The following is a 25,142-nucleotide window of genomic DNA, read 5'->3' on the forward strand; positions in this document are numbered from 1 at the left end:
TCGGTTTCTGCCGTGAATTCTCTTAGTTCCCCTTAGGTTTTTTTGATTCTATTTTTAAAAAATGAAACTCTAACAAAAGAAGTCTCTTAAATTCACAATATTTTTGAAATGCATTCTCCAGGAAGGAAGGCTTGCACAAATAATTGCTGGGAAAAGGCAGCATGGTATAAGGCAAGAATATGGCTTTGCAGTCAGATGTAATAAGGTTTTCTAATCCTTTTTCCCCTGGTTATTTGGTTTGTGCCCTTGGACCTTTGAGCCTAGGTTTCTCACATATGTACTAGGAGGATAAAACCTACTTCCTAGGTTTATTGTAAGAATTATATGATACAATGTGTATATTAGGCTCCAGACAGTTCCTGTCACATGTTATGAACTCACTAAACCTAATTCCTTTCAACTACTTTAAACTTCAACTTCTTGCAAAATGTGTTTGCAGATTACACTGCTATTATATGGTGTGTATTTTATTCATAAGATATAAGTAAGCCTGGGTGGAAAATAAGCTCACTGTCTGAAAAATAGACATTTGAAATTTATTAGCACTGTGTGTGTATGTATGTTCAGTTCCAGATAAAATCATAACTATAAATTGTTCAATGAATGTGTTTAACATTCGTGTTGTGTTAATTTGTTTTTTTTTTTTTTTTCTCTTACTCAGCTCTTGCCCCTGTTCTTTGCCTCTCGTTTTGTTGGTGAAGATATTACAGTGATGTCTGCATTCAACCTGCTGCATTTGGTGACAAAGAGCCAGCCAGTGGCCCTGCGAGCCTGTGGGCTTCCCTCAGGTTGCTGCTTGTTGTACTGTACATAGTGAGGGCACTGGTCTGTGTGGGTGTTTCTGCTGCAGGAAATGATGCACCACCTTGCTTTACTAAATTTCCTTTTCTTTTATTTGAGTCCTAATTTGAACACGGAAATTGGTTATAAATCACCACTGTACTTGAGTGGCATTCATTTCCATAATTCTTCAGCTCTTGGAAACACTGTCCAGTTTCTTTGTCCAGTGTACGATCATCACTAATATTTCACGATATCTTCCTGTTCCTTGCACACTACACATCTGCAAATCATAATGTTCATAAGAGGTGGAAGCTCAGTGAGAAACTGCCCCAAATCATTCAAAATAAGACATTCATCTTGTTAAAGGATAATGAAAACACTTTTCGTGCTACATGTGGGCATCCTTTAGGGAAAAAAAATTAAATGACCAACTTTGGCATAATGTACATTTATTGTAGTTTAAAATAAAATATACTCTACTTAACAATTACCAAATAAACAGAAGTAAAATAGCATGTGTCAGTTGATTCTTAAATTAGAACCACTGTACTTTTTAAAAATGTGATTTTGAGCATGTAAAACAATAAGGTATGAAAGTCCAAAATTTCCTATGTGCCTATAAGTTTAATACTTAAATTTTATTATGAAAACCAAATATTTTATTTTTAATATTATTATAATTTACATTAATGAGCATCTCTATTACTACATTGGATAGAGAATCTGATTCTAACTTGTTAAATATTTATTGAGTTTTAACTATGAGTGTCAGACATTGTGTTAAGCACTGAGGATACAAGGATATACAAGATAAAGCCAGTTTCTTTCAAAGAGTTCGAAGTAGTGATTGAAGTGTGTGAGGACTTTTGAAAGGTTTGATAATAGAAGTATTTATGCCTGGGGTATTGTGGGAATCCAGAGGTGGATGGGCCTAGCTATTTAGGGGAAGAAATTTTGGAAGGGAGGTAAGGTTTCTGAAGTTCAAGAAAGGTTCTAAGGAGGAGCTTGAGCTGAATCTCAGACTGTGAGTTAGCCCTAAGGACAGGGCTAACTGTCCTTAGCCCTATGGCCAGTGAGGGTTCAGGATATCTCTAACATACTGAGTAGCATGGGTAAAACATGAAGGCCTGAAAGAGCAATATGTGTTCAGAAAATATGGGTTATTTACTATAGGAAGTTTAGGAGGGGAAGGGGAAGTACAAAAGATGAGGAAGGACAGGAAGCCAAATCATGAAAAGCTATAGATGATGTTCTAAGGAATTTAAATTTTGGGGAATAGACAGAGAATAATATGACTTCCTTTTGTATTTAAAAAGACTGTTTTAGTGTGGGGAAAGGTCAGTGCTGGTTTTCCAGGTGTTTTTGAGAGGGGCTGAATGGCCGCTTAATTGGAAGGGGAAGATAAGGCATTTGTCTTGAGGTTATATCTGAATAGCAAGTAACTTGTTTAAAATAGTTTTTTTTTTTTTTTTTTTTTTGTCTATTTATGGTGACTAATGCAGCTTAAACCATGGAGGCCCCCACCACTCTTCTCAGTATTTGCATTGGCCCCATATTACCTGCACTCCCACCATACAGTATATTGGAGGATTTTGAGGCTGGATGGTGTCAGGAAGATCTGAGATTCTAAATTTAGTGGTCTTGGTAGTAGGTTTGAAAAGAAAGGTAATGCATTAGCTTTGTCTGTTGCATTGTATATGAGCTGGAAAGAGTACCTTAACCACTGTAGTACTTGTGCCGTATGGAACTTTTCCATTGCTCTATGTTATGTTCACTTTGGGGAAACAAGAAACCCATGGGTAAAAGCACCCAGGAAAGTTCCTGTAACATGGGATGTGCTGTACACAGAGGAGGGCAAATATTAACAGAAACAACTTACTAACAGTATATTCCTTGAGATGTGACAGTCATGGAATTAATGTATTTCATGGTGAAATTGTTTAATTGAAATATAAATATCTTTAAGTTTTGATAACAAAATAATTCAGAGTTAAATTCAACAAAGCTGACAATTTTTAAGAGCTAACCATTACAGTGCAGTGCCTAAGCATACACATTCTAGATTCAGACTGACAGGGCTTGAGATCTGGCTTTGCTCTCACTGGCTGTGTAGTTTAGCTCAGTTGTTTGTAAGACAAGGATAATAATACCCACCTGAAAGGATAGCTGTGGAGAATTAAAAAGTTTGGGTTGTAAAAAGTGCTTAGCACACTGGCTGGCATGAAATAGGCACCATCTATGTCTTTACTAGGTTCATTGTGGAAACCCATGCATCTGTATCCATACAGGTTTTTATTTTTCCAGCACAATATGCTTTTAAAAACATTTAAAATTACACCATATTTTATTTAACTACTTTTACTTAAATAGAAACCACAAATATACTTTGAAGAAATAACCACCTCAGTCTGTTGTTTTGAACTCTTTATTTTACTTATATATCCTGCTGAACCAGAATTCGAGTCCTATAAATATATAATAATACATTCTGTCATTCTTATTACCCAGTACTGATGAAAACCCAAAGAAACTCTGTTATCATTCTTATCTAGGCCTTATACACCCATTTTAAGATGGCAAATGAACTGGATAAAATAGTGTTTCATAATTACTTAATCATTTAAGTGCCACTTAATTTAATGTTTTCAAGTGTTAGGAAAGTTAGTCTTTTAGTGTCTACATATTAGAATCTTTATCGTTTATTTCTGTAATAAGATTTTACTTTTAGGTATATAGAAATGGTAAAGAAATTAAGTTCAACAGTAATAGAAACTATTTCAACCTTGAAATATAAAATGAAATGAGAATTCTAGTTTTTATTATTTTGTACAGGTAAAGAAGGAAGAGGACAACATTAGAGATATAGGAAATTAAGGTGAAAGTTTGAAGCCTTGCTTTAATTTACTGTTCCCTGGTTAAAACTGATTGCAACAGAAATCTCTGTAAATCAAAAAGATTTTTATTCCCTAGCCAGTATCCTACTAATTTTGAGTATTATTCAATATGAAATAATTCCAGAACTAAAAAATAATTGCAACAGGCTCTTAAAGTTGATTATAACTGGATTGACCTGCATGAAGGCCATATCCCAGAAGAGTGATCCATCATTTTTGAGCTTTGACTTCCTTTTCTATTTTTTATTAAAGTATAATTTTAATTTAGAGCTTATTAAATGCATCTGAGTTATGGTTCACTTATGTTTGTCATTAAAGGTAATTTTTTTCTCTCAGAATTTCTTAATTTCCTCTAACAGTTCCTTTAAGTATTAAAAAAGAGCACTGGAAGAGGAGTCAGAAAACTCTAACCATGGCTCTGTCATTAACTTGTGTGACCTTGAACAAATCAGTAAACCTCTAGATCTTTAAAATGAAGAATTAAAATTATATAGTATGCTCAGATCTGAAATTCTGTGGTTTTATTAGCTGCTATTTGTTTCAACTTTTGGTCATAGGTTAATTAAATGTTAAAACTCACTACTAATTAATGTTGCAAACTTATAGAAAAGTATTCTAGTTGGTGGTAGGAGGATAGAAATAGTTTCCATTTGAACATTAGAATTCCTGGCCACTAAATTAAGATTGAACCATTATCTGAGGAGGGATTAGGAAGCACAGTTTTATACATAGTTTTAATGCTAGATAAAAATTAAGAGTAATTGTAGGCTAGATATTATAGAATTTTTCAGCCAAGTGAGGGTGTTTGTCTAAATAGTACTAATTATAGTGATAAATTATACTTTTTCTCTAACATCAAGCACATAATATATGGTTGTGATTCTTCCTTGACTTCAGGGGCGTATTTAACTGTCTCCAGTGAATTGAAGAACCACATGGCTGTTATGTAGTTTATAAAGATATTATATCATGATCTTCTAATGGATAACTTAGACATCTTTAAGAGATATTTTGCAAATGGTGTTTGAAAGTCATATAATACCATCTGTATAAGTATAACTCTATGAATCACAAGCTTATGGCTTCAGAACTTAGCACAATGCCTGGCACTTAATAAATATTTGTTAAATGCATAAGTAAACATTTGGAAAGTTTACATATAGGTGAAGTCATAATTTTAACAGAGAGTACAAATTTATTTGAGATTCCTTTATAAGGAAAGATTAAAAGTAAAGTTCATAGTTTAGCTTGCTGTTAAATTTATTGTCAAAAATAATTTCTCTTTTCTCATTTTATTGTATTAATTCCACATAGGGGATGTTTTAGGTATAAACCACATTGTAGTAAAACATATAACAAAAAGATAGTAACACAAATACAGTGTATATTATCCAAAATTGCTTTTAGTTTTTCTCTCAAACAGTTTGAATTTTGGTGGTGTATCAAATGAGGAGATGAATAAGTGCATCTTATATTTACTCTGAGAATTAAGAACCCTGGTTTTTTTGATTACTTTTTTTGAGAAAATTAGTATTTTTTTTCTTTTAAAGTCTCCATTTTTAAAGAGGAAACACTATAGGTATGCATTAAAGCAGCATCCATGGTTAAAAAGTACTATTTCTTCACTCTGAGCTGGTGAGAGTTCATTCAAAGCAACTGATGTATTTATCCCTAAAAAGAAAAAAATCACCTCAGCAGCATGCTGTTCACTTCCTGGATAGATTAACTTTTTATATTAATTGTTAACAAACTTTTTGGGTCATGAAAATATTAACTACCCCCTTAGTTCTTGGTAAGAGCTAGGGTGAGGGGAGGAATAAACACACACACACACACACACACACACACACACACACACCTCTAAACATCCCTAAACCCAAATTTTCAAACAATTTGAAGTTTTTAAAAATTAGATCTTCTGAAACTCTTCAGAAAGTGTTCTTTGAATTGAGTTTAGAAATTCTATTTTTATTTTTTTAAATTTTTTATTCTAATTTGTTATGTGTGACAGCAGAATGCATTGCAATTCATATTACACATGTAGAGCACAATTTTTCATATCTCTGGTTGTATACAGAGTATATTCACACCATTCGTGTCTTCATACATGTACTTAGGGTACTGATGTCCATTCATTTACAGCCACAAACTGCATGTCATAGAAACCCTATTTTATCAGGTACATAAGAAATCAAAGGAAAATTCTGTTCAGAATGCATTATTTCTGATTTCTGTGTTGGTGTCACCAATAGAATTCACTCCCTGAATGCCCTCCGTTCTCCAATTTCATCAGTCCTCCAAATTCTTCTTACCTAACCTGTTTAACTACATTAAAAATGCTTTGTGGAGGACTTTTTAAAAAAGAGAAACAAATAATTAAAAAAAACATACAAATTCCAACTCATAATTCACAACATAATTTGCAATTAGTTGTTGGAATGATATCCACTCTTTCCAGTAGATGGCACTAGTTTTACATTATTTCCTAGCATAGATACTTAACTGATAGCATTAGGTACATTGTGAAAACTTAGAAAGTATGTAAAGAACATCCAATTAAGAACACATGGATTTACAAACTACAACTTTTTCTGCTTATTATGTTCAAACAATATTTGTGAAGTGAAAAGAAAACCTTTTTCCATTTTCAATAGGATTCTGATGCCCTTTGTTGCTTGGACCTCTCATTGAAATTGTCTTTCATGTGTAGACCTTCTATAAACTAAAACAAGTTTTAATAAATTAACTTATCTTGTATCCAAACAGCTGATTTAACAGTAATTTATAGTTTTTATATGCAGCTAAATTTTCTTCAGCAGACCACCCAAATATTAAAGAATATTTCACATTCTGTTTTGCTGTTTTAAATTTTTATAGAATTTAAAAAATGTTATTAGTTTAACATGTTGACTGTTAAGCATGAGTCATTTTTGCATGAATGAAAATATTTTTGACACTAAGAAAAATTATAAAAATTATATTTAAAATGTTCATTAATGAATATATTCTGATATAGCTATATTTTTTTCTAAAAAAATCTTTTACTAGCTTAATGATGTGGTAAAGTTTTAGTTAACATTGAAGAGTGCTGTGCAGCATCTAATTACCAAAAGAGTTTCAAAAACTATTTGTGGATAATGCATATTAGTCAAGGCTAAATTGTTCTAGAACAATACATCTGTATAAATAAGGTGTTGGGCATATGGTTTCTTAAATGTGAATTTTGTTAAATTTTTCAATATCAAATACATTTTTTGTATTATTCATTAGTAATCATAAAAGACAAACCAATATCTGTTAGCAACAGAGTTAAAATAGAATGAACAAAACAATTAAATCTTAGTTTTGTTTGAGAAATTCAGTAGTTAATTAACAATGACTGTAAAGAATATAACATATTGTTAGCTCTAAAACAATTCTATAGGATTAGAATATCTAGACAATTTGTACTCTGAAGAATTCACATAGGTAATTACATGTTTATCTAAACATATTCATAATAATGTTACCTAATAGATCATAGAAGAATTTATTAAAATGAAGTCTTTTGATCTCAACAAACGCAAGTTTAATGAAAGAATGAGCCATAAAGGACAGTTTACAAAGACTAATATTGATGGTGGATGCTTGATGAATTTTTATTATAAGTCTTTCATAGTTTATAGTTTCAAACTAAACATTTTATTTGGAGATTGAATTACTCATGATTGCTTTTGCTACATACATTTTCATTTAAAATTCTTCTAAATACATTTATTTAAATGCAATGGCAAATTATCTCTAATTACTTTTTGTGCCTTTGTATTTGAAATTAATTATTTATTTGAAAATTTAAAATACCAATTTTATTTAAGTTCCTTAAGTTGTTTTTCCCATTTAGCATGCTTGCACTGGTATTAGTTATTTAAAAATATATGTTATGTTATTAAAAAAACATGATGTGAGGAAAATATCAGTTATTTAGTTGATTAGTAAGAGCTATACATTTATACAGTTTAAATTTACTCAGTAACTTTTATGCCAGGCATTTCCCTCAAAAGTAAACATAATTATCATGTTCAACCACATAATTGCAAACAAAGAATGGGATATTAACTTAAATCATTAGATTATTTTAATTTTAAGCAAACAAAGAAAATCTAGAATAATTATAGTTTTCTAAGGGGTTTTAATTGTAGAAATGTATGTTGATTCAAAATGATAAAGCTATTCATATTACATCTCATTTGATTAATATTATATATGTTTGTTCTGGTGATTGAACCAAGGAGCTACATCTCCAGCCCTTTTTATTTTTTATTTTTGAGATAGGGTCTCACTAAGTTGTTTAGGGCTTTGCTAAATTGCTGAGACTATCCTGGAGCTTGGGATTCCCCTTCCCAAAGCCCCCTAAGTTGCTTGGATTAAAAGATGTGCCACCATGCCTAGCTTGTAATATTTCTTGTGCAATTTTAGATAACATTACAGCAAGTTTCACAGCTTTTACCATCTTATTATTGTATTGAAGAAACAGATTAGAAGTATATTCTGTAAATTTACTAATTTGTTTCTACTACCAACTTGCTTTCTGGCCCCAAGAGTTGTTTGTTTTTTTCACCTTTTTTCCCTATTCTTCATCTGTAAATGAAGAATTATATAACATGGTTAAGTCTTTTACAATTAGATATGATTCTCTGGTTACATTAGCTGGAATTTCCCCAAAATTTGTTATTTGGAATCTTAATTCCTTATTGTAAGGGAGAAGAAAATAGTGTGTGTGGGTGGGGGTGGGTGGGAAGGGACATCAAATAAGCCTGGGAAAGGGGATGGGTTGATTAGGCAAAAGCATTTTCTTTTACAGAAAATTCTTAGTTACTGCAAAATAAACTCAGAATGGCAGAAATTTTCATCTGTTTAGTTCACTGCTACATCTCAACAATTGGAATTATTTGTGTCACATAATAGGTGTTCAGTAAGTATGTGTTGGATTAATGAATTGCTGTGAATAAGTATCATTATCTTGAATAAGTATCAGTATCAAAATATTGCCACATTGCCAAGTAATATAATCTTTTCTTAAGGAATGCACATTCTGGTGAGAAACATGGCCATTTTAGATCCATATTTTATTATCTATTATTGGATAAAAGGAGTTACATACAATAGTTAATGAGTTTTTATAAACACTTTCTCTTTTATTTCACTGTGGAGACACTGTGCTTCTTTCTGCCTCAAATTAATGATACATTTCTTGGAATAGGATTTCACACAATGACAGGATATTGAAGGCATGCATAGATATACTTAGCAGGAAATGGGATGAGTGTAAGATAGGAGGATGAAGTGGGAATGGGCTACAGGCTGATGGGTTAGAAATAGAGGGTATATTAATATACAACAAAACATGGTTCAAGAAAGGAATGTAATGAATGAATAATCAATGGAGGAAAACTCCAGACAAGAGATCCTGGCTCACATTAATCAGGTATATGACCATGTCAGTCAACTTCTTTGGGTCTTAATTTCCTCTTGAGGGGTTTGGATTAGAAGTCTGTTATTTCCCAAATTGTAATCTGAGGAATATTAGTTCCACTAGTTACTCTGTAAAACAAATTTCTTCATCAAATTGAAAAACTGCATACTATCATATTTTATAAATTATAAGTTTTACCTTTTTATAGTCTACCATTTTGATAATCAGCCTAAAAATAATTGTGATAAGGATATATCATAGTTTGGCATTTTTTTTCCCTTTTATAATGGAGCATAAAGTTAATGGTGAGTCAAAATATCATGTATTTAGTGGTAGACATCAACATAATAAAGTCTCTGAGAAGGTCTGCATCAAGAAACCCATGTAATTTCCAGGCATGGTGGCACATGCATGTTATCACAATGACTGAGAGGCTGAGGTAGGAGGATTGCAAGTTTGAGGCCAACCGCAGCAACTTAGTGAAGCCCCAATCAATTTAGCAAGACCCTTGCTAAGGATTGGGGATGTAGCTCAGTGATTAAATATCCCTGGTACCAGGGGGCTGGGGAAAGAAAGAAAGTAAATAAAAGAAACCCATGTAACCTAGATTTTCCCAGTCCCCTTCTCACTCCCCAAGACAAACTGCCAGTTAGCATTGTTTTCAGAGCCAGTGTTTAACAAAATTCTTTTGGGGGAGTGATGGATCAGGTAATCTCATAGTCTTAAATCCAGAGAATTAGTGGATTATTAGGCAAAATTTTAAAAAATGTAAATGTGGAACTCTAGAAAGGCAATAAAGGATCAGAGTAGTAATAAAGGGAAAGTTTTTTTTAACCATATTGTTATTCATTCTTTTAAAAAACTTTACTGATTAATTAAGCAAATGTTATCATTGTAATTTTTTAACTAAGTTCTAAGAAACATAGCCAAACATACCATTTAGGAAATGTCTTTTAGGACGATTTAAATAAAAATAATTAAAATGGAGAGTTGAATAAGCAAATACAATACATATATAGTTTTTGTCCTTTCCCTTGCCCAAGCACATTGCTAAGTGCTGGGAATACAAGATGACTAAAATATATGAGTACTGTCCCTGAAGGAGATATTAAATAATTCAGGGGAAACCTGTACGTTTTCTTAACTTATCTGGGTGAAAAAGAAAAATATAAAATTTTTGAATTTTTTTTTCCTCCAGAATATCTCAGGTTTCTTTGGATTATATAGATTCAAATTTAGCTATTCATTGAGTGGCAATTGCAGACTTGTTTTTTGTTCATTATGCTTCATTTGGATTTGAAATTTGATGTGGGCCAGCATGAGGTTTTGGAAATATGTAAAACTGGGTTTTTAGATAATGCCAATTTTATTTTCTTTTCAATATTTAATGTTGTATTTAAATAAAATTCTGCATTATAATTTAAGAGAGGGCTTCTTTTCTTCCTTTTTGTGAGTGGTTACCTCTCATCTTCCTAGCAATCTATGCTCCCCAAGGGGAAGAAGGAGAATGGGAGAGAGAGCTTTTTTATTTGCAGATCTTTTTGATTGCATGTGAAATGTAGAATGGAAATGAGTCTGTCTGTTTTTAATTTTTTTTCCCTGTATGGGCTATGATGTTCTAGTGAAGACCCAAACTTAAAAAAAAAAAAAAATTAAAAACAGGGAATTCCAACTTTGTCAGACATTTCACATGCAATCAGATGGAATTGAAGTTAAATGACTCTCTCTTCCATTATTGTCACTTGATGATGGCAGTGCCTTTAAAATTTTTCTCTTTACTCATAGCTTTGCAAGTAAGAATATTCTTTTTTGGGTCAAACCCACGTCTAACATTTTTCTCTAAGCTTCATGGTCCACATTAACATGAAAATCATGCCCTCAGTATTTGCATTAAATTTTGAAGAATTGATAAAGTACTCTTTAATTCTTTTTGGTACTTAAACAATGTTGATAAAATGACTACTATACATGAGTTCAACAATTAAAAATTTGTAACATGCAAGGAAAATATAGAAATGTAAAATGTGGCCTCTATCTTACAGTCATTCAGGTGAATTATTAATGACTATTTTATCAGGATGAATGAAGTGGTAAACTGCTCATTGCTTCCTTTCAAGAAAATCATGCAACTTCATACATGAGATTTTACTATATTTAGTCTGGAAATTTAAGTCATACTAATAAGCTTCAGATACTGTGGAAAATATATTTACTCTGCTGACTCACAGAAAATATTTGCATATTTTCCCCCTGAATTTTAAAACTCCCTTATTTCTCAGAATCTCAATTTTTCCTCATTCGAAGATGAATCCACATTTTATTCTGTTTTTTTTTCCTTTAAATTAGCTGATAAAGCTTACATGAAAAAACTATTTGTATACCTTTCACTGGGATAGGATACTTACCACTTTGACTTGTACACATTTGATCACAGCCTATCCATCAGCTTCTCCTGATGAAGTTCTTTCTCTATTTGGATCTTCTCTGGCACTCTGGCACTGTAGATGCTGTTTCTACAAATTTGAATTTCTTTATTCTAGTTATAACTGGACATGGCCAATCTAGGTGGGCAAAGTTTAAGAGTATTAACGTCCTCTTTTTGTTAACTCTTTTTATGCAAAATCTGGCACATACCTTTACTACAGACTTCACATCAAGAGTAATTGTTTTTATCTTTCCTGCTAGTGTGTGTATGAGTTCCTCATCCAGGAACTTTATTTATTTTTAAATTTTACAATGCTCATCACACACTCTATCTCACTGTCAAGATGTTAATAAATAGTTGTAGGAAGTATGAATATTAATATTAAGCTGAACACTTTTTTTGTACCAGGGATTAAACCCAAGGGCACTCAACCACTGAGCCACGTCCTCAGCCCCCACCTTTTTTTTTTTTTTAATTTAGATGCAGGGTTTTGCTAAGTTGCTTAAGGCCTTGCTAAATTGCTGAGGCTGGCTTTGAACTTATGATCCACCTGTCTCAGCCTCCTTAGCTGCTGGGATCACAGGTGTGTGCCATTGTGCCCTGCCTGAACAGTTTTTATCTTCAAGGAATTTACAGTGTGTTTGGCAAAATGAAGTAGAAACAACTGAAGATGTTTCAGGATGATTGCACAGTACTGTATATTCTCATGAAAATAATGCCTTGCCTAGTAAATACACTAATGCTAAAGTTGGTGGTAGGGGCAAAGTTAACAGGGTACGTAGGGTAGGGTATGTAGGTTTGGAAGGAAAACTTTCTTGAAATGTCTTCTGAGTTGATCAATTCATGCCTTCAGTAAGGAAACCGGAAGACCAATTTTATCATTCAGCTATGCACCTTTAAGACATATGGTATTGTTTAATTCAAGAAATTTAAAATGGTATGTTGCCTTGGCATGGTTACCATATCCATTGATGTTAATTAGAACTCTGTGCATGCATAAGTAAAATATAACTAAAACTGATGTGTAGAATTATTTTATGTGAAGTAAAAGAAAAACAGTGAGAAGGTATGAAATGTGATTATTATTATGCAATCTAAGATATAATTTTTTCTCACATTCAGGAAAGGAAAAAGAAATCTTCCTTTAAAAGAAACAACTGTTTGCTATTTGACTCCTAAGATTTGTACTTTTATTTTCAGTATGTTTTATTTAGGGCTTGGAATACAGATGAAATTGATCTGATCCTAAATGTACAAATTAAGAATGTCTTTAAACAAACAGAAACTCAGTTGAGGTACTAATTTTATAGTTTTCTTAGTTATGGATGTTCTCTGCTGTTACCTAGAGGATTACTTGGAAGAGGTGACTTAATGTTTCAGAAGGGGAACAACACTGTTTGGCCAAAGTTTTTTATTTTCTGTGCTCATCCAGATTTCATCACCAAAAAATATCTGTTGAGTATCCTCTTACATGTAACTCCAGATTGGGAATGATGGTCTTTAGTCTAAATAGCATGGCATTAAGTAGACAATACAAATTAGCAGAGTCTGCACGATGATTATAGATTCAGGGTTCAGCCAGATATATACTGAGAGCTCTTTTGAGTATAGCACTTTGCTAAAAAGATGTTACTACGAATTCTCTTGGAACTTAAAAAAGTAATGTTAGATAAGGTCCATATTAAGATATGTATTTGTAAATTTTCTCATTTAAAAATACATTCTTTGCATGTTTGAATTGTTGCTTACCTACTGTGTTTATATTCAGGGTTTTGTACTTGCATTCAAGTGACCTGTCTCTTCCTCTGCCAATGGTGTTTAACATCTTAGTGTTTTCATCTCTTGGGTTGGCTACTTCCTCTGAATGTTTGAAAAGCTCTTTCCAGATATCAGCACAGCCAGCTTTCTCTTCTCCTTCAGGACTTTGTTCAAGTGTCACCTTTTTAGGAAGAACTACCTTTACCACTCTAACATTAGAATGCTTACTCCTAGCACTTTCCATTTTCCTTGCTCTGCTCCAGGTTTCCTTTTTTCCTTGCTGCATACTTACCACTATAGGTATAAGGTTTAAATTATGTAAGTCTACATAATTTACTTACGTATTTTCATTGTGTTTTGTCTGTCTTTCCTTACCACTCTCAGAATGGGAGCTCCATGAAAGCAGGATCTTTATTTTATTCTCTGGTGTATACTGATGCATCAGATTAATGTCAGCGTAGTAGGTACTCAATAAGTAATTAATGAATAAATGAATATGTTTTACTTAACATAGTACCTGGAACTCTATAAATACTCAACATTTTTATAACTTAGATAATAAAAAGTTCTGGATCAATGGGCTTCCAAGTAAGCTCTGCAGCCCTAATTTTGTGGAAACCAGAGGCCTGAAACAGTGTCTTGACATCATAAATGAATGTTTTTCCTATATGTCTATTCCAACAGAAGAATGAGAACAATTGGGTATATTTCTACAAAAAGGGAACCTTTATTCCCCCTAAGGTTTGCAGTAGTTTTCTTAAGGCCTCTATTGAATTACTAGAATGCAAATGTGCGCACGCATGTGCACACACACACACACAGACACACAGAATAATAGTTCGTGGTATATATTTTGTTTAATTTTGAAAGTGGATTAGATTTGTATTTTATAAATTCCTACCTTTTTAGCAATTCTAATACTATCAAGTCTAATACTATCAAGTTTGTTCAGTTTTCCAATATGACAGACTAATAACTAATTAAAAATTAAAATTTATAGTGAAAAGTAAAGTATAATTTTATACTACCTTTAAATACAGCAGTAAGCTGTATTTCAACTAATAGTAAACTATTTAAACTTGAACTTTACTGTTTTAACCTAGTAAATTCAAAGAAAAACAAGATATTTTTATTCTTACTCATTATTTTGGAAAAATATTTAATAATTTGATTCTTCTGATCCTTGTACCAAACTTAAAATTATAGGATCTTTAAGTTTTGTTTTCTTTTCACACTGAAATATAAAATTTATGACTTAAAAGTGCTCTAAGCATTTTTAGGTAGCAGTTCTGATTTACTTCTTAACAGGAAGTTGAAAAGCCTTTTAACATTTTATAGACTCTGTGAGAATCCTCTATGAACCTTGTCACTGACCCTGTGTTAAAGAGTGAATATAGGGAGAGCAGACATTGGCTAATGACAAATATATTTACTCCTCTGGATGTGATGCAGTGATTCTTACTTCCCTAACCCCTCATTATCTTCAGTTGTTAGTGATAGTTTTTTTTTTTTTTTAAACTGAAAGTTATTGTATAACTTGAGAAAAAAGAATGTTGTTACTTAATTTTTCCTGACAGAAAACACAATGACTTTGGGCTTTGCAGTCCAACAGCTCTGAGCTTCAGTTGAGTTGTCTGCTTAGTAAGTTAAGATCTATACTTTATGAGTATCAGTTTCTGTATCTGTAAAATGGGCATGGGAGCTATCTTCTATGTGCTTGGAAATGTGTTTGACACATAGTAGAACTCAAGTTTTAATTTTACTTTATTCCTTCACTTCCTATTTTTAGCATTTTCTTGAGGATACCTTCTGGGGAAAATACCCGTCTGTTGTAATTACATAAAAATTAATTACTCATAAAATATTGAAACACATGGAAATACCTCACTTAGCTACCTTGTAAAATTCAATTTTAACTTCAGAATTTTCTGCATTCAGAATGATAATGTGATATTGCATTTAGTCAGACTGAGTTTTGTGTGTATGGTTTGCTGTGGTCCTTAGAACAGGTATGAGGGTGATAGCATGTAGTCAGAGCAGTTGACTGGTCTAAGGTCTCATTGTTCAGAAGCAGCAGAAGCAGAAGTGAACTACTGCTTTAAGTTTATTTCTACTTATAGCAGGAGCTTAACATTAAAAACAGTTTTGCTTTAAGGCAACAACATTGAACAAAGTAAAAGAGACTTTGGGCATATTTCAGTGAATAAATACCTCTGGTTTGGGTTCCAGATAGATTTGCTCTGTGCCAAGTTTACTCTGTAAGGAAAGGGTTATTATTAGATACCGAAGGGACAATATTAACTCCTCAAATATTCCTATGTTGCTATGTATGCGCACTCACTCACTTGTGCCTTCAAAATATACTATTAAACATTTAAATAAAGGGAAACGTCTTTCCCTAACATACTTCTAAGCCAATTTAGAGGTCATTGAACAGATGTCGTATAATACTAATGTTAAATTACCCTGTGTAATAAGAAAATTACAGTACCTAAGTGAAGATAGTAAAGGGAAACCATCCAATGAATTACTCTAGAATTTCAAAATGAAATGATATCTTTAAAATTAACAGTGGCACCATATGACTTCAGGAACGTGAGTCTGATGGGGGAAGGAAAATCAGAGAGAGACAAAAGGGAAGTTTTTCTGTGTTTATGTATGCCAATTTTGGGTTTTGGGTTATGCTAGAAGAGCTAATGAAATAGTGTAGCTTTCAGTTGTTCAAGTGTTATATTATTATTATTAAACTACATGGCAAGACATTTATAAAATATGATAAACTTCTCAATGAGTTGTTTAATGTAAAATCATAATAATTATTTCTGAAGTATATATACTTCCTTTCACTATTAGGTATTCTTTAAAAGTCTAATTATTTTGAGAACATAGTATGACCAAAGAGTAGAAAAGGTATAAAGTTTGACAATTTTAAATAATCACTAGCATTTCTTAGAGAACAAACCTCACTTACAGTTAGGAAACAATATTTATATTTAAGGTTGAAAAGCCAGGATGTAGGAAAATTTTGCTAATTTGGAAGATGACCTTTAAGTGCACCAAAACCAAATAATTTGTAGGCTATGACATAGGGCACATTCCTACAAAATTTGTGTGAATACTGCTTTAGTGGTTCTTGAAAGACAAACAAAGAAAGCTGGAATGAAATCTTTATTCCCCTCCTAAATAAGACGGAGACTAACAAAGGAGTACAGCAGCACTCTTTCAAAGCTTGCCATTCAAACGAGGTCTCTGTAGCACAGTTAATGAGATGGTTCATAGTAGAAAACAATCTGTTTTTAAGAATGTTTAGATCAAAAGTAATTTCTAATCTATGAAATAAAGTCTCTTCAATACCCTTCATTCACCAGTAAAGCTTTTATGTTTGTATTATTTACTTCAATCAGATGTTTTCAATTTCACCTTTTTTTCCCCGTTATACAAATACTTGACATGGTTCATCAATACTGACCAACAGTTTTATTCTTTTTCTTCAGAAAAGTGAGATTTTTGAGAGAGGGGGGAATGAAAAAGAGAGAAACATCTTTGTCTAAACGATTTGCAAGCATCTGTGCTTTAAGCTACTTTTTATGAACACTCCTTAGTAAATGACTCAAGGTAAAAAAGCAGAAAAGCATCCAATGTTAGGAAATTGCAATCCAATACCATGTAATTTAAACCTGCAGTTGCTTCTCTTGTACTAAATGACATACAGATGGGTAGCTTAGTTCTCTCAACTTTGGGAACACAATTGGCCTTTTTGTATGAATGAACATATATTAACAAAAATATTTTGGACAGAATTGTTTAATTCTAGTGGTTTGGAGTTTAATTATCTATGCCATTGGAAAGTATGATTCGAACCAAGATATTTTGTCATGTTAAGTTTGTAATTAATGTTTTTTTTTTGACAGAATTAACAAAGATACAACCTTTCCAACAAACAAACAAAGTAACTTTTAAGAGATCTATGGTGATTGAGGGGAAACCCAGCTATCCATGGTCAACTGATTATTTAAGAAAGAGCTGTTCTTCATTCAGGCCATTGAGGGGCTTGTTCTGACAGAACAGACATTTCTGTTTACCCCTTAGACAATAGTAAAAATTCAAGTAGTAGGGTTTTGGACAAAGCCTAGTGTAAAATGAGGCCCAGTGAGATGAGACACCCAGCTGCCATTTGTGATGTGCCAGCTGTTCTGTGGCTCTTTCCAGGCTGGGAAGGGCCAGGGTACTTCATGGAAGGTCAGCAGAAGAGCTGTTGATAGCCGAAGGCCTACACTCACGCTTACCTTTCTATTCAGCTATTTGCTCTTTTCCTGCCTCTGCATTTTTTGATAGAGAATTAGCCACTGTGTCTTGGTGGCCTTGATTCTGGAAGCTGATACCCTTCTTCAATCCCACAATCAGGGTAACTGGTTAGTTAATTTTTTCAAGTTTAACTTCAATGCTCTCACATTCTATGACATTACGGACCTTGAGAGTAAAAGAAGTAGAAAGCATTTCCACTACTAACTCATATTTCTTTATATTTCAAAAGAAATTGAATTTAACATTGAGGAAACAAAGCAAACTTTCTTTTAGAACCTTCAAAACATTCTATGACATCTTTACCTTTAGGACAATTGGCAGCTTCTTTCCCACTGTGACGGAAGGCAAAGAAAAACAGCTTTCTTGCAGTGAGTAATGGCTGCTCTGTCCTGGAGCTGTATTTCTTTTCAGTCACTTGTGCAGGTAAAATAAAATACTACATGTAAACAGGTGTTTTCTGAACATTTTACTGCAGTCTATACAGAGTGAAATAAAAGCTGCTATTGTTAATAGGGTCACATTAATAAAAGTATTTCACTATCAAATACATATAGTGAAGTCTTCCTAGAGATACTTTGCAAAAATCGCATTCACTTTACCTTTGTCTTTCTCCGTCTCTGTTTTTCTCACTCTTTCTTTGGAACTTATTGAATCTGCATTAGTATAAACGCCTTCTGTTGTCTGTTGAAAGTTTCTTGTTGCCTGTTTAAATGTCTTTAAAGAAATGTTTATTTCTAAGGACTCTACAGAACCTAGAGAAGAATCTGATGGAATCATAGAGAAAAACAATTCCTGGTTGTATAAAAATAAATCTTCAGGGTTCACAGAAAAATAAGAAGGATGGTAGTTAAATCATACAGAATTGGAATTGAGGATGGTTTTAAGCTATTCTATCAAGCTGCAGAATTATTTAATGGAGGGTTATGGTTAACTTAATATGCCCATCATCTTAAACATACAGTGTGAATAATTGTAAATAGACTGTGTCTTGACTTTTTTTTTTCTTTTTATAGTGCTGAAGATTAAATTCAGGGCCTCCCATATGCTACCACTGAGTTACATCCCTAGCCCAGCTGAAATCCTTTTTTAAAAAGGAGTTTCAGGGTACTGGGAAACAAAGGATGTAGCACCATCTTGTGAATGTTCAATAAGTTTTAGTATCACATGCTAGAAGCTTTTGCTGTAGCACATTGTCACTACTCCAGTGGAATCACTTGGATCTTAAGAAACATTCTTTTTAAACTTAGAGAAATAATCAGCTGCAGTTCAGGTAAGATTTTCTAGTGCACCAGGGACTGGTCTGGTCATTGACAAGTGACTGTAGAAGCTGTGCTATGGCGTCCAGCCAAAGCAATTATTTAGGATTCAAGCTAAAAAGCCTCCTTCTCCCATATCCTCTCTCTTTCCAGGGTCATGTAGGGATAAAAAGAACTGTAAGGTGGTCTTTTCCCAGCAGGAGCTGAGGAAGCGGCTAACACCCCTGCAGTACCATGTCACTCAGGAGAAAGGGACTGAAAGGTAAGGTGAGCTGTAATAAAAAGTCATTAAACAAGAGCTAGTTTTCTTCATCTCCTCCTTTGAATCCTCTTCCTTGCCAATTAATTTAAAGAGTTCTCTACTTATCTGCTAAAGTCTGCATTTGAAAATGTCATTGTTTAGGTTAAGACTAAGTTTTATTTGTTCTTTCCTCTATTTAATGAGTACTGTATCTTATGTAAAGTCATGGGCTTTTGTTAAGGGCCTGTTTTTAGTTTACTACAAAATGTGTGGAAGTAATAGCGATTTAGGTATATTTTTTGGGAAGACATCACAGTAAGCAAAACCATGAGGATATGGAGCCATGCCAGGATGCCGAAATTTTGAAGGTGGCCATTGTAAGTATAGACGTTTTGGCTGCAAAAAGAAGGTAGCATAATTTAGTTCCTTTCTACCCCACTCCAATTTCTTTTTGAAGCACATGTGGAGAAAGTATTTATTGGCTCATTTGTGGTTGGAATGTCAAAAATTTTCAATAACTGCCCTCACATGGCTTTGGTCCTTGGAAGTTCGCCCTAAGTCCTGAAAAAAGAGTTTGTTCACTTCCAAGACTGTTTTTAGTGAATAAAGTCTCTCTCAGCTGATTCCAGCTCAAAAGTAACTTGCCAAGGTCCAATGATTTTGTTGTCTAATTTATACCATGGAGCCTGGCATAAGGCTGTAACTTACCTGTGATCCAGATTTATTAATGATGTAACTTCTTGTTTTCATTCATGAACTGAAAGAGCTCTTTACCACACATGGGATCCTTGTTAATAGGCAACACTCTCTTCCTGTCACAGTATCTACTGTTTACTGAATTTACCAAATGTTGAATCTGACAAAGTCCACCCTCACTGTACAATGATCTAGTGGTGGACTTGGGACTCAACTCTGGAGGACTTCTACCCGTCCTGTTGTGTGCATGACTAGTAAAATGATTTAATGCACACAAACAACCAGAGATTAGGTCATTCTTAAAAATTCTGTTTATAAAAAAAATTGGACCTCATAAAGAGGGTGAAAGGATAATAAAAACAAGCTGCAGAGCACATAGACTTTTTGTTGGGCTAGCACAGCTGATTTGTATTAGCTGAATGACCTCCTAGCCTTTAAGATTGTTAACTTAGAAAAATATTCCCTTAAAGCTGCAATATTCCTTTTCAAACCAAAAAATAAGGCTCCTTCCACTTGAAGTCTCAGACCTTTCTGCATTTTCTGGTATACTCTTGGACACTGTAGAGTAGCAAAAATCTTATGTAATAATTTTTTTTTTTTTTTTGTGAATCAAACTATAGGCCTTTTTTAATTGGAAAAAAATCTTCTAAGCATTACATAACTAGATGACTTGATTTTTTGATTTAACCTACACTAGTTTGGAGTAGTTATATGCACATTTTATTATATGGGTTTGAAATATATTAGTATTGTTCAGATTTCCATATGTTGGGTTTGTTCTCATTTTAGGACAAAAAGCCCTTGAAAGATTTATTAGAGAAATGTATTTTAAGCATACATGTTCTATAAGAAATAATGCTAGCTTTGCTTAATTTTTTTGATGATCTGTTTATTATTTATCAGTGCCTTTGAAGGAGAATACACACATCACAAAGATCCTGGAATATATAAATGTATTGTTTGTGGAACTCCATTATTCAAGTAAGTATATTAACAACCTGTAGGTATGGGCATGTCACAGATGACAACAAACTAGTTATTGCTTGTTCACCTTGGAATCTTTCCATTACTATTTTTTTTTTTTTACTTTTATCTTTTTCTATGTCTGTTTACCTCCCACAAAACAAAATATTGACTTTCATGGTAAATTACTAGTGTGATAGACAGATTTTTCACTATTTAGATTTTTAAAGTATCCAACATTAACTTATTCATCTCAGTAATTATTGTGTATAAGAGAGCTGTGAAAGAGATTTTGGTGAACATAGAAATGTATGTTTATTGATCAATTTTTTTTATATTTTCAAGTGATGTCCCTAAATTTATTTATTGGACTATATTGAAAGGTCTTCATGTACATCTTTCAGATATAATAATAACTACCAAGTAGACTATTTATACTTCTTCGATAAAGAGAATACCTGTACTGAAAGTAACCTGAGAAGTATTAAGGATACTTATACACAGATAAACAAATTATATAAATATGAGGTTAGCCATTTTTGCATTGATTTAAAAATCTTTAAAGATCCCAACAGTTTACCATAAAATGGAGATCACATAGACTCTTTGAACAAAATGGTTAATTCAGACAGTGCATTCTGGAGAGTATAGATCTTATTCAAGAAAAGAAAATCTTTACCAAAAATTTATTTATATAGGTGGAGAAAATCCTAGAAGCCCTAATTTCTCCATGGGGTGGCTAATTTTGGGAAATAAAAAGAAAGCTTACTTGAGAGTAAATGTCATGTATTTAAAACAGAATTGCAAAGTTTCTTAGGGGAAATGAATAAACAAGAATTTGATACTTGTAGCATGTAAAACACACTTTATATCTCTCCCATAAATGTTTCTCTTTTAAAACACTAGCATTTACAGATTTTCCAGAAATAACAGGAAATAGTAGTTTCCTTGAACTTTTCTTAAATTGTGAAAACCTCATTTCACGTTAGTGTTGGTTCAGAATCTGTTCTGAATTCGTACGTATTTATTATTCATGTAAAAAACTGGCCCTTCAAATTGTCACCCATTTCCTTTCAGAAAACACAGGTCCTTATATTTCAACACCTTTAGCTTGTGTTAAAATAACTGATATAACACTTAAGATAGTTGCTGAGCCATGTTAAACTTGTTAATACCTCAAATGGTAATAATTGGCTACGTCCCTTTTGCTTTTTATTTAAGATCCTCCATCTCTTTCACTATCATGTGATTCACTAACGTATTGTATCTAAGGAAAACTTACTTTTTAAAATAAGAAACAGAACCACTATAAGTGAAGGATTTAACCCATGTGAGACTTTTTTTTTTTAAAGAGAGAGAGAATTTTTAATATTTATTTTTTAGTTTTCGGCGGACACAACATCTTTGTTTGTATGTGGTGCTGAGGATTGAACCCCGGCTGCACGCATGCCAGGCGAGCGCGCTACTGCTTGAGCCACATCCCCAGCCCCCCATGTGAGATTTTGAATCACGAATCCTAAAAGCAGGACTCTTATCCATACATAGGTACTGGTAGGAATCAGGTTTCACATTCGGTGTGACAATGCCTTGATTTCCTTTAGCAATCTTGGAATGAAATCTTTTATTTTATAAATTTTTAAGCAATATGGTTTAATTATTTTTATCCTACATCTTTTCTATGAGGTTTGTTTGCTTCTCCCATCTTGGTTTCTTATCTATTTGGGGGAAGATTCCCTGCTGTTTCCTTTTCTGGAGATGGAGTAACTCATTGGTCTGGTGCATTAGTCTTCAGACTAGAGAATGTGTGCCCTAGGTACCCACAAGGCTCTCCAGGAGCCCTAGGGCATGGATAGTTTTGAGGGAATCTATTTTCTGATTCTCAACTTCTGTATGTGTGTTTCCTAAAACTGATGTATCTAAGAGCCTGTGGTCTGCTGCTTCTTCCTTCCTATGTCTTCTATCAAGATCATCTTTTTCCCTTTTCATGAAAGATGTCAGATATTATGTCTCAGATATTATGATGATTTATTGTCCTTGGGTATGATCTCTAATGCATTAAGTAAAATAATGCGTCAGGAAAGCATTACTTCTGAAGGAGAGATCCCAAAAAGCAAGATAAAAAGCATTGGTAAAAATATTGAAATAGTATTTTGTCTTGGCAAGGCTCCTGGCACAACTCAGTCTACCTCCCTGTCTGGTCCTCTATCTGTGACGTGTGGCCTGTCTATCCATTTTCTTTCTCTTTTGGGTACCAGGGATTGAATCCAGGTGTGCTTAACCACTGAGCCACAAATCCAGCCCTTTTATTTATTTTTATTTTATAAATAATTAAAAAAACTTTTTTAAAAATTTTGAGACTAAGATGCTTAGGGCTTTGCTAAATTGATGAGGCTTGCTTTGAACTTGTGATCCTCCTGCTCAGCCTCCTGAGCCACTGGGTTTACAGGTGGGTATCACCATGCCCATGGTACACATATTTTCAGGCTTATTTTCTACCCACTTTTGGACAGAAAACAAGTCTGATTTGATTAATTTGTCTTTGAGGACTGGTTTGCAAATTACTTCATAAATTGGACTTCTCTGTTCATTAAATAATCTATATATGTAGCTCTCAAGTGTTGGCAAAAATGAACATGCATATGATATGCAAAACAACAGAAAATTCATCTTTTGTAGTTATTTAAATTAATGATAAGACATTTAGCTGTTAACTTAAAATATATGAGAAAACATGTATTAGCAGGAATGGTAAACATGACTCCTGGTGCTGTGATAACCCAAGGAAAAACCTCCTTCTCCTTCCTGCCCCATATCCCCACTTTCATTTCCCAAGAACTGAAATCTGGATGAATCTATATTTACTAAATGTCAGAAAAGTCTTTAATGTGCCATGAGGCTGGAAGCCTCTGGAACTTTCTGGAAATCCACCTTCTGGAATTTGCTGGTTATCTGTTCTCTAGGGTTCCTGGGAAAGCTGTTGGCAGCAAGATGTCTCAGTGGAGGCAGTTCCTTACAAAACCTCAGCTGAGAGGAGAGCTAGGGGGAGCTAGGTGCTGCTGATTGCTGTGAATTGAAAAGAGCATCTGGCATGGCAGGATCCTGGCACTGTAGACGCTGCTTGTGCTGCAGCAGCTGGGCTCTTGGGAAGCCATGTATGCTAAAAAGGCCAGATGATGGAGAAGCTGTTTGCTGTGCAGGAATCAGGTGTTGGAGAAACTGGGTACCTTGAAGGAGTTGGATGTAGGAGACACTATAGGAGCCTATCATTGGAGAACCCAGCCACAGTGCAAGAGCTGCCTAGAAGTGGAGAAGCTCTATGTGCTTCAGGATTCAGATGTTCAAGAAGCTGCATGCACTGAAGGAGCCTGTTGAGCAAGCATACTCAAATCTGGAAGGAAAAATGTTTTCCTTCAGCAGCCTCTCTTCTGTGTCCTCTATGGGCGAAGCTTAGCATCATGCTAATTGACAAAGAAAAGATATTTTCAAGGGCCCAGCTCCATTTTAGCAGATCAAAAGGACGATAGATTTTTAGGTGAACAGTAACAAATTGATAACTGGCACAAAGTCTATATTTTTTTTTTCAGTTTTGTTTTAGGGATACATGTTCAGAAGTTTGAAAGCCACCCACTAGTCTAGTCAATTAGTGATCTTACTGTTAAGGTTCCTGTAGGTAGTTGGTTTCTTCATGCTTTGTATACAAGGTAAAGGAGACAGTTGGGATATGGGGTTATGGGTATGCGTGCACATTTGTTTGTCTGTGTGTGTGTGTGTAGTTAGAAAGAGTCGAGAGAAGAAAATTAAGCAAATGACTAAATAGAGGAACAGCATGAGAGATAGCAGTAGGAGGAAAATAGAAAAGAAGGAAGAAATACAAAGTTCGGAATTTGAAAATGTCTTGCTTTTAGCAGTATAACTCATATCTGTTATAGAATTCACACTTATAGTAGTGTGTGCATATATGTGCATAATCTTTTTCCTTTACTTAACTGATGTATATGTATTATATTTCCTTACAAAAAAGGTTATTCAATTATTCTTATTTCATTTTCAAATGTGTATGCTACTCAAAATACATTCCTTCTCTGAACAATATGCTGCTTTTTTACTGCTTACCAAGTACAAGAACCTCATTCACAGTCTTCTTATAAACCAAATATGTAATTTATTCCATGGTTCATGTTTTCTTCACATTCACAAATTTTACCAAGCTAGTTTATTTCTCATATAGTACTACTATTTTCACTCAGTAAATTAACTGACAGAAGCAAGATGTTCTCACCTCTGGTTATTTGAACTTTTAAAATTTCATAAAGTGAATTTATTACTCATCAGATAAACCAGAGAAAGCATTGGTAAAATAATTTAATTC

At 33.5% G+C, this 25,142-nt stretch overlaps 1 protein-coding gene across 4 annotated transcripts in view; it reads left to right on the top strand.

Moving 5' to 3' along the window:
• The window catches only part of Msrb3 (methionine sulfoxide reductase B3), a 165,014-nt gene that overhangs the window by 28,390 nt on the left and 111,482 nt on the right, over positions 1-25,142 (top strand). For 3 of the 4 annotated variants that reach the window (XM_046430724.2, XM_046430723.2, XM_046430725.2), the window contains 3 exons: positions 662-788; positions 19,027-19,135; positions 20,714-20,791. In XM_046430724.2, coding sequence (XP_046286680.1) covers positions 713-788; positions 19,027-19,135; positions 20,714-20,791 — 263 coding nt within the window. In that variant the 5' untranslated portion in view covers positions 662-712. The remainder of the gene's footprint in view (positions 1-661; positions 789-19,026; positions 19,136-20,713; positions 20,792-25,142) is intronic. The other variant, XM_046430722.1, reaches the window with a different exon arrangement.

The sequence above is a fragment of the Marmota monax genome, unplaced genomic scaffold (genome assembly GCF_021218885.2).
Source record: "Marmota monax isolate L192 unplaced genomic scaffold, Marmota_monax_Labrador192_F-V1.1 WCK01_AAM20220418_F8-fsc00056, whole genome shotgun sequence".
Taxonomy (NCBI): domain Eukaryota; kingdom Metazoa; phylum Chordata; class Mammalia; order Rodentia; family Sciuridae; genus Marmota; species Marmota monax.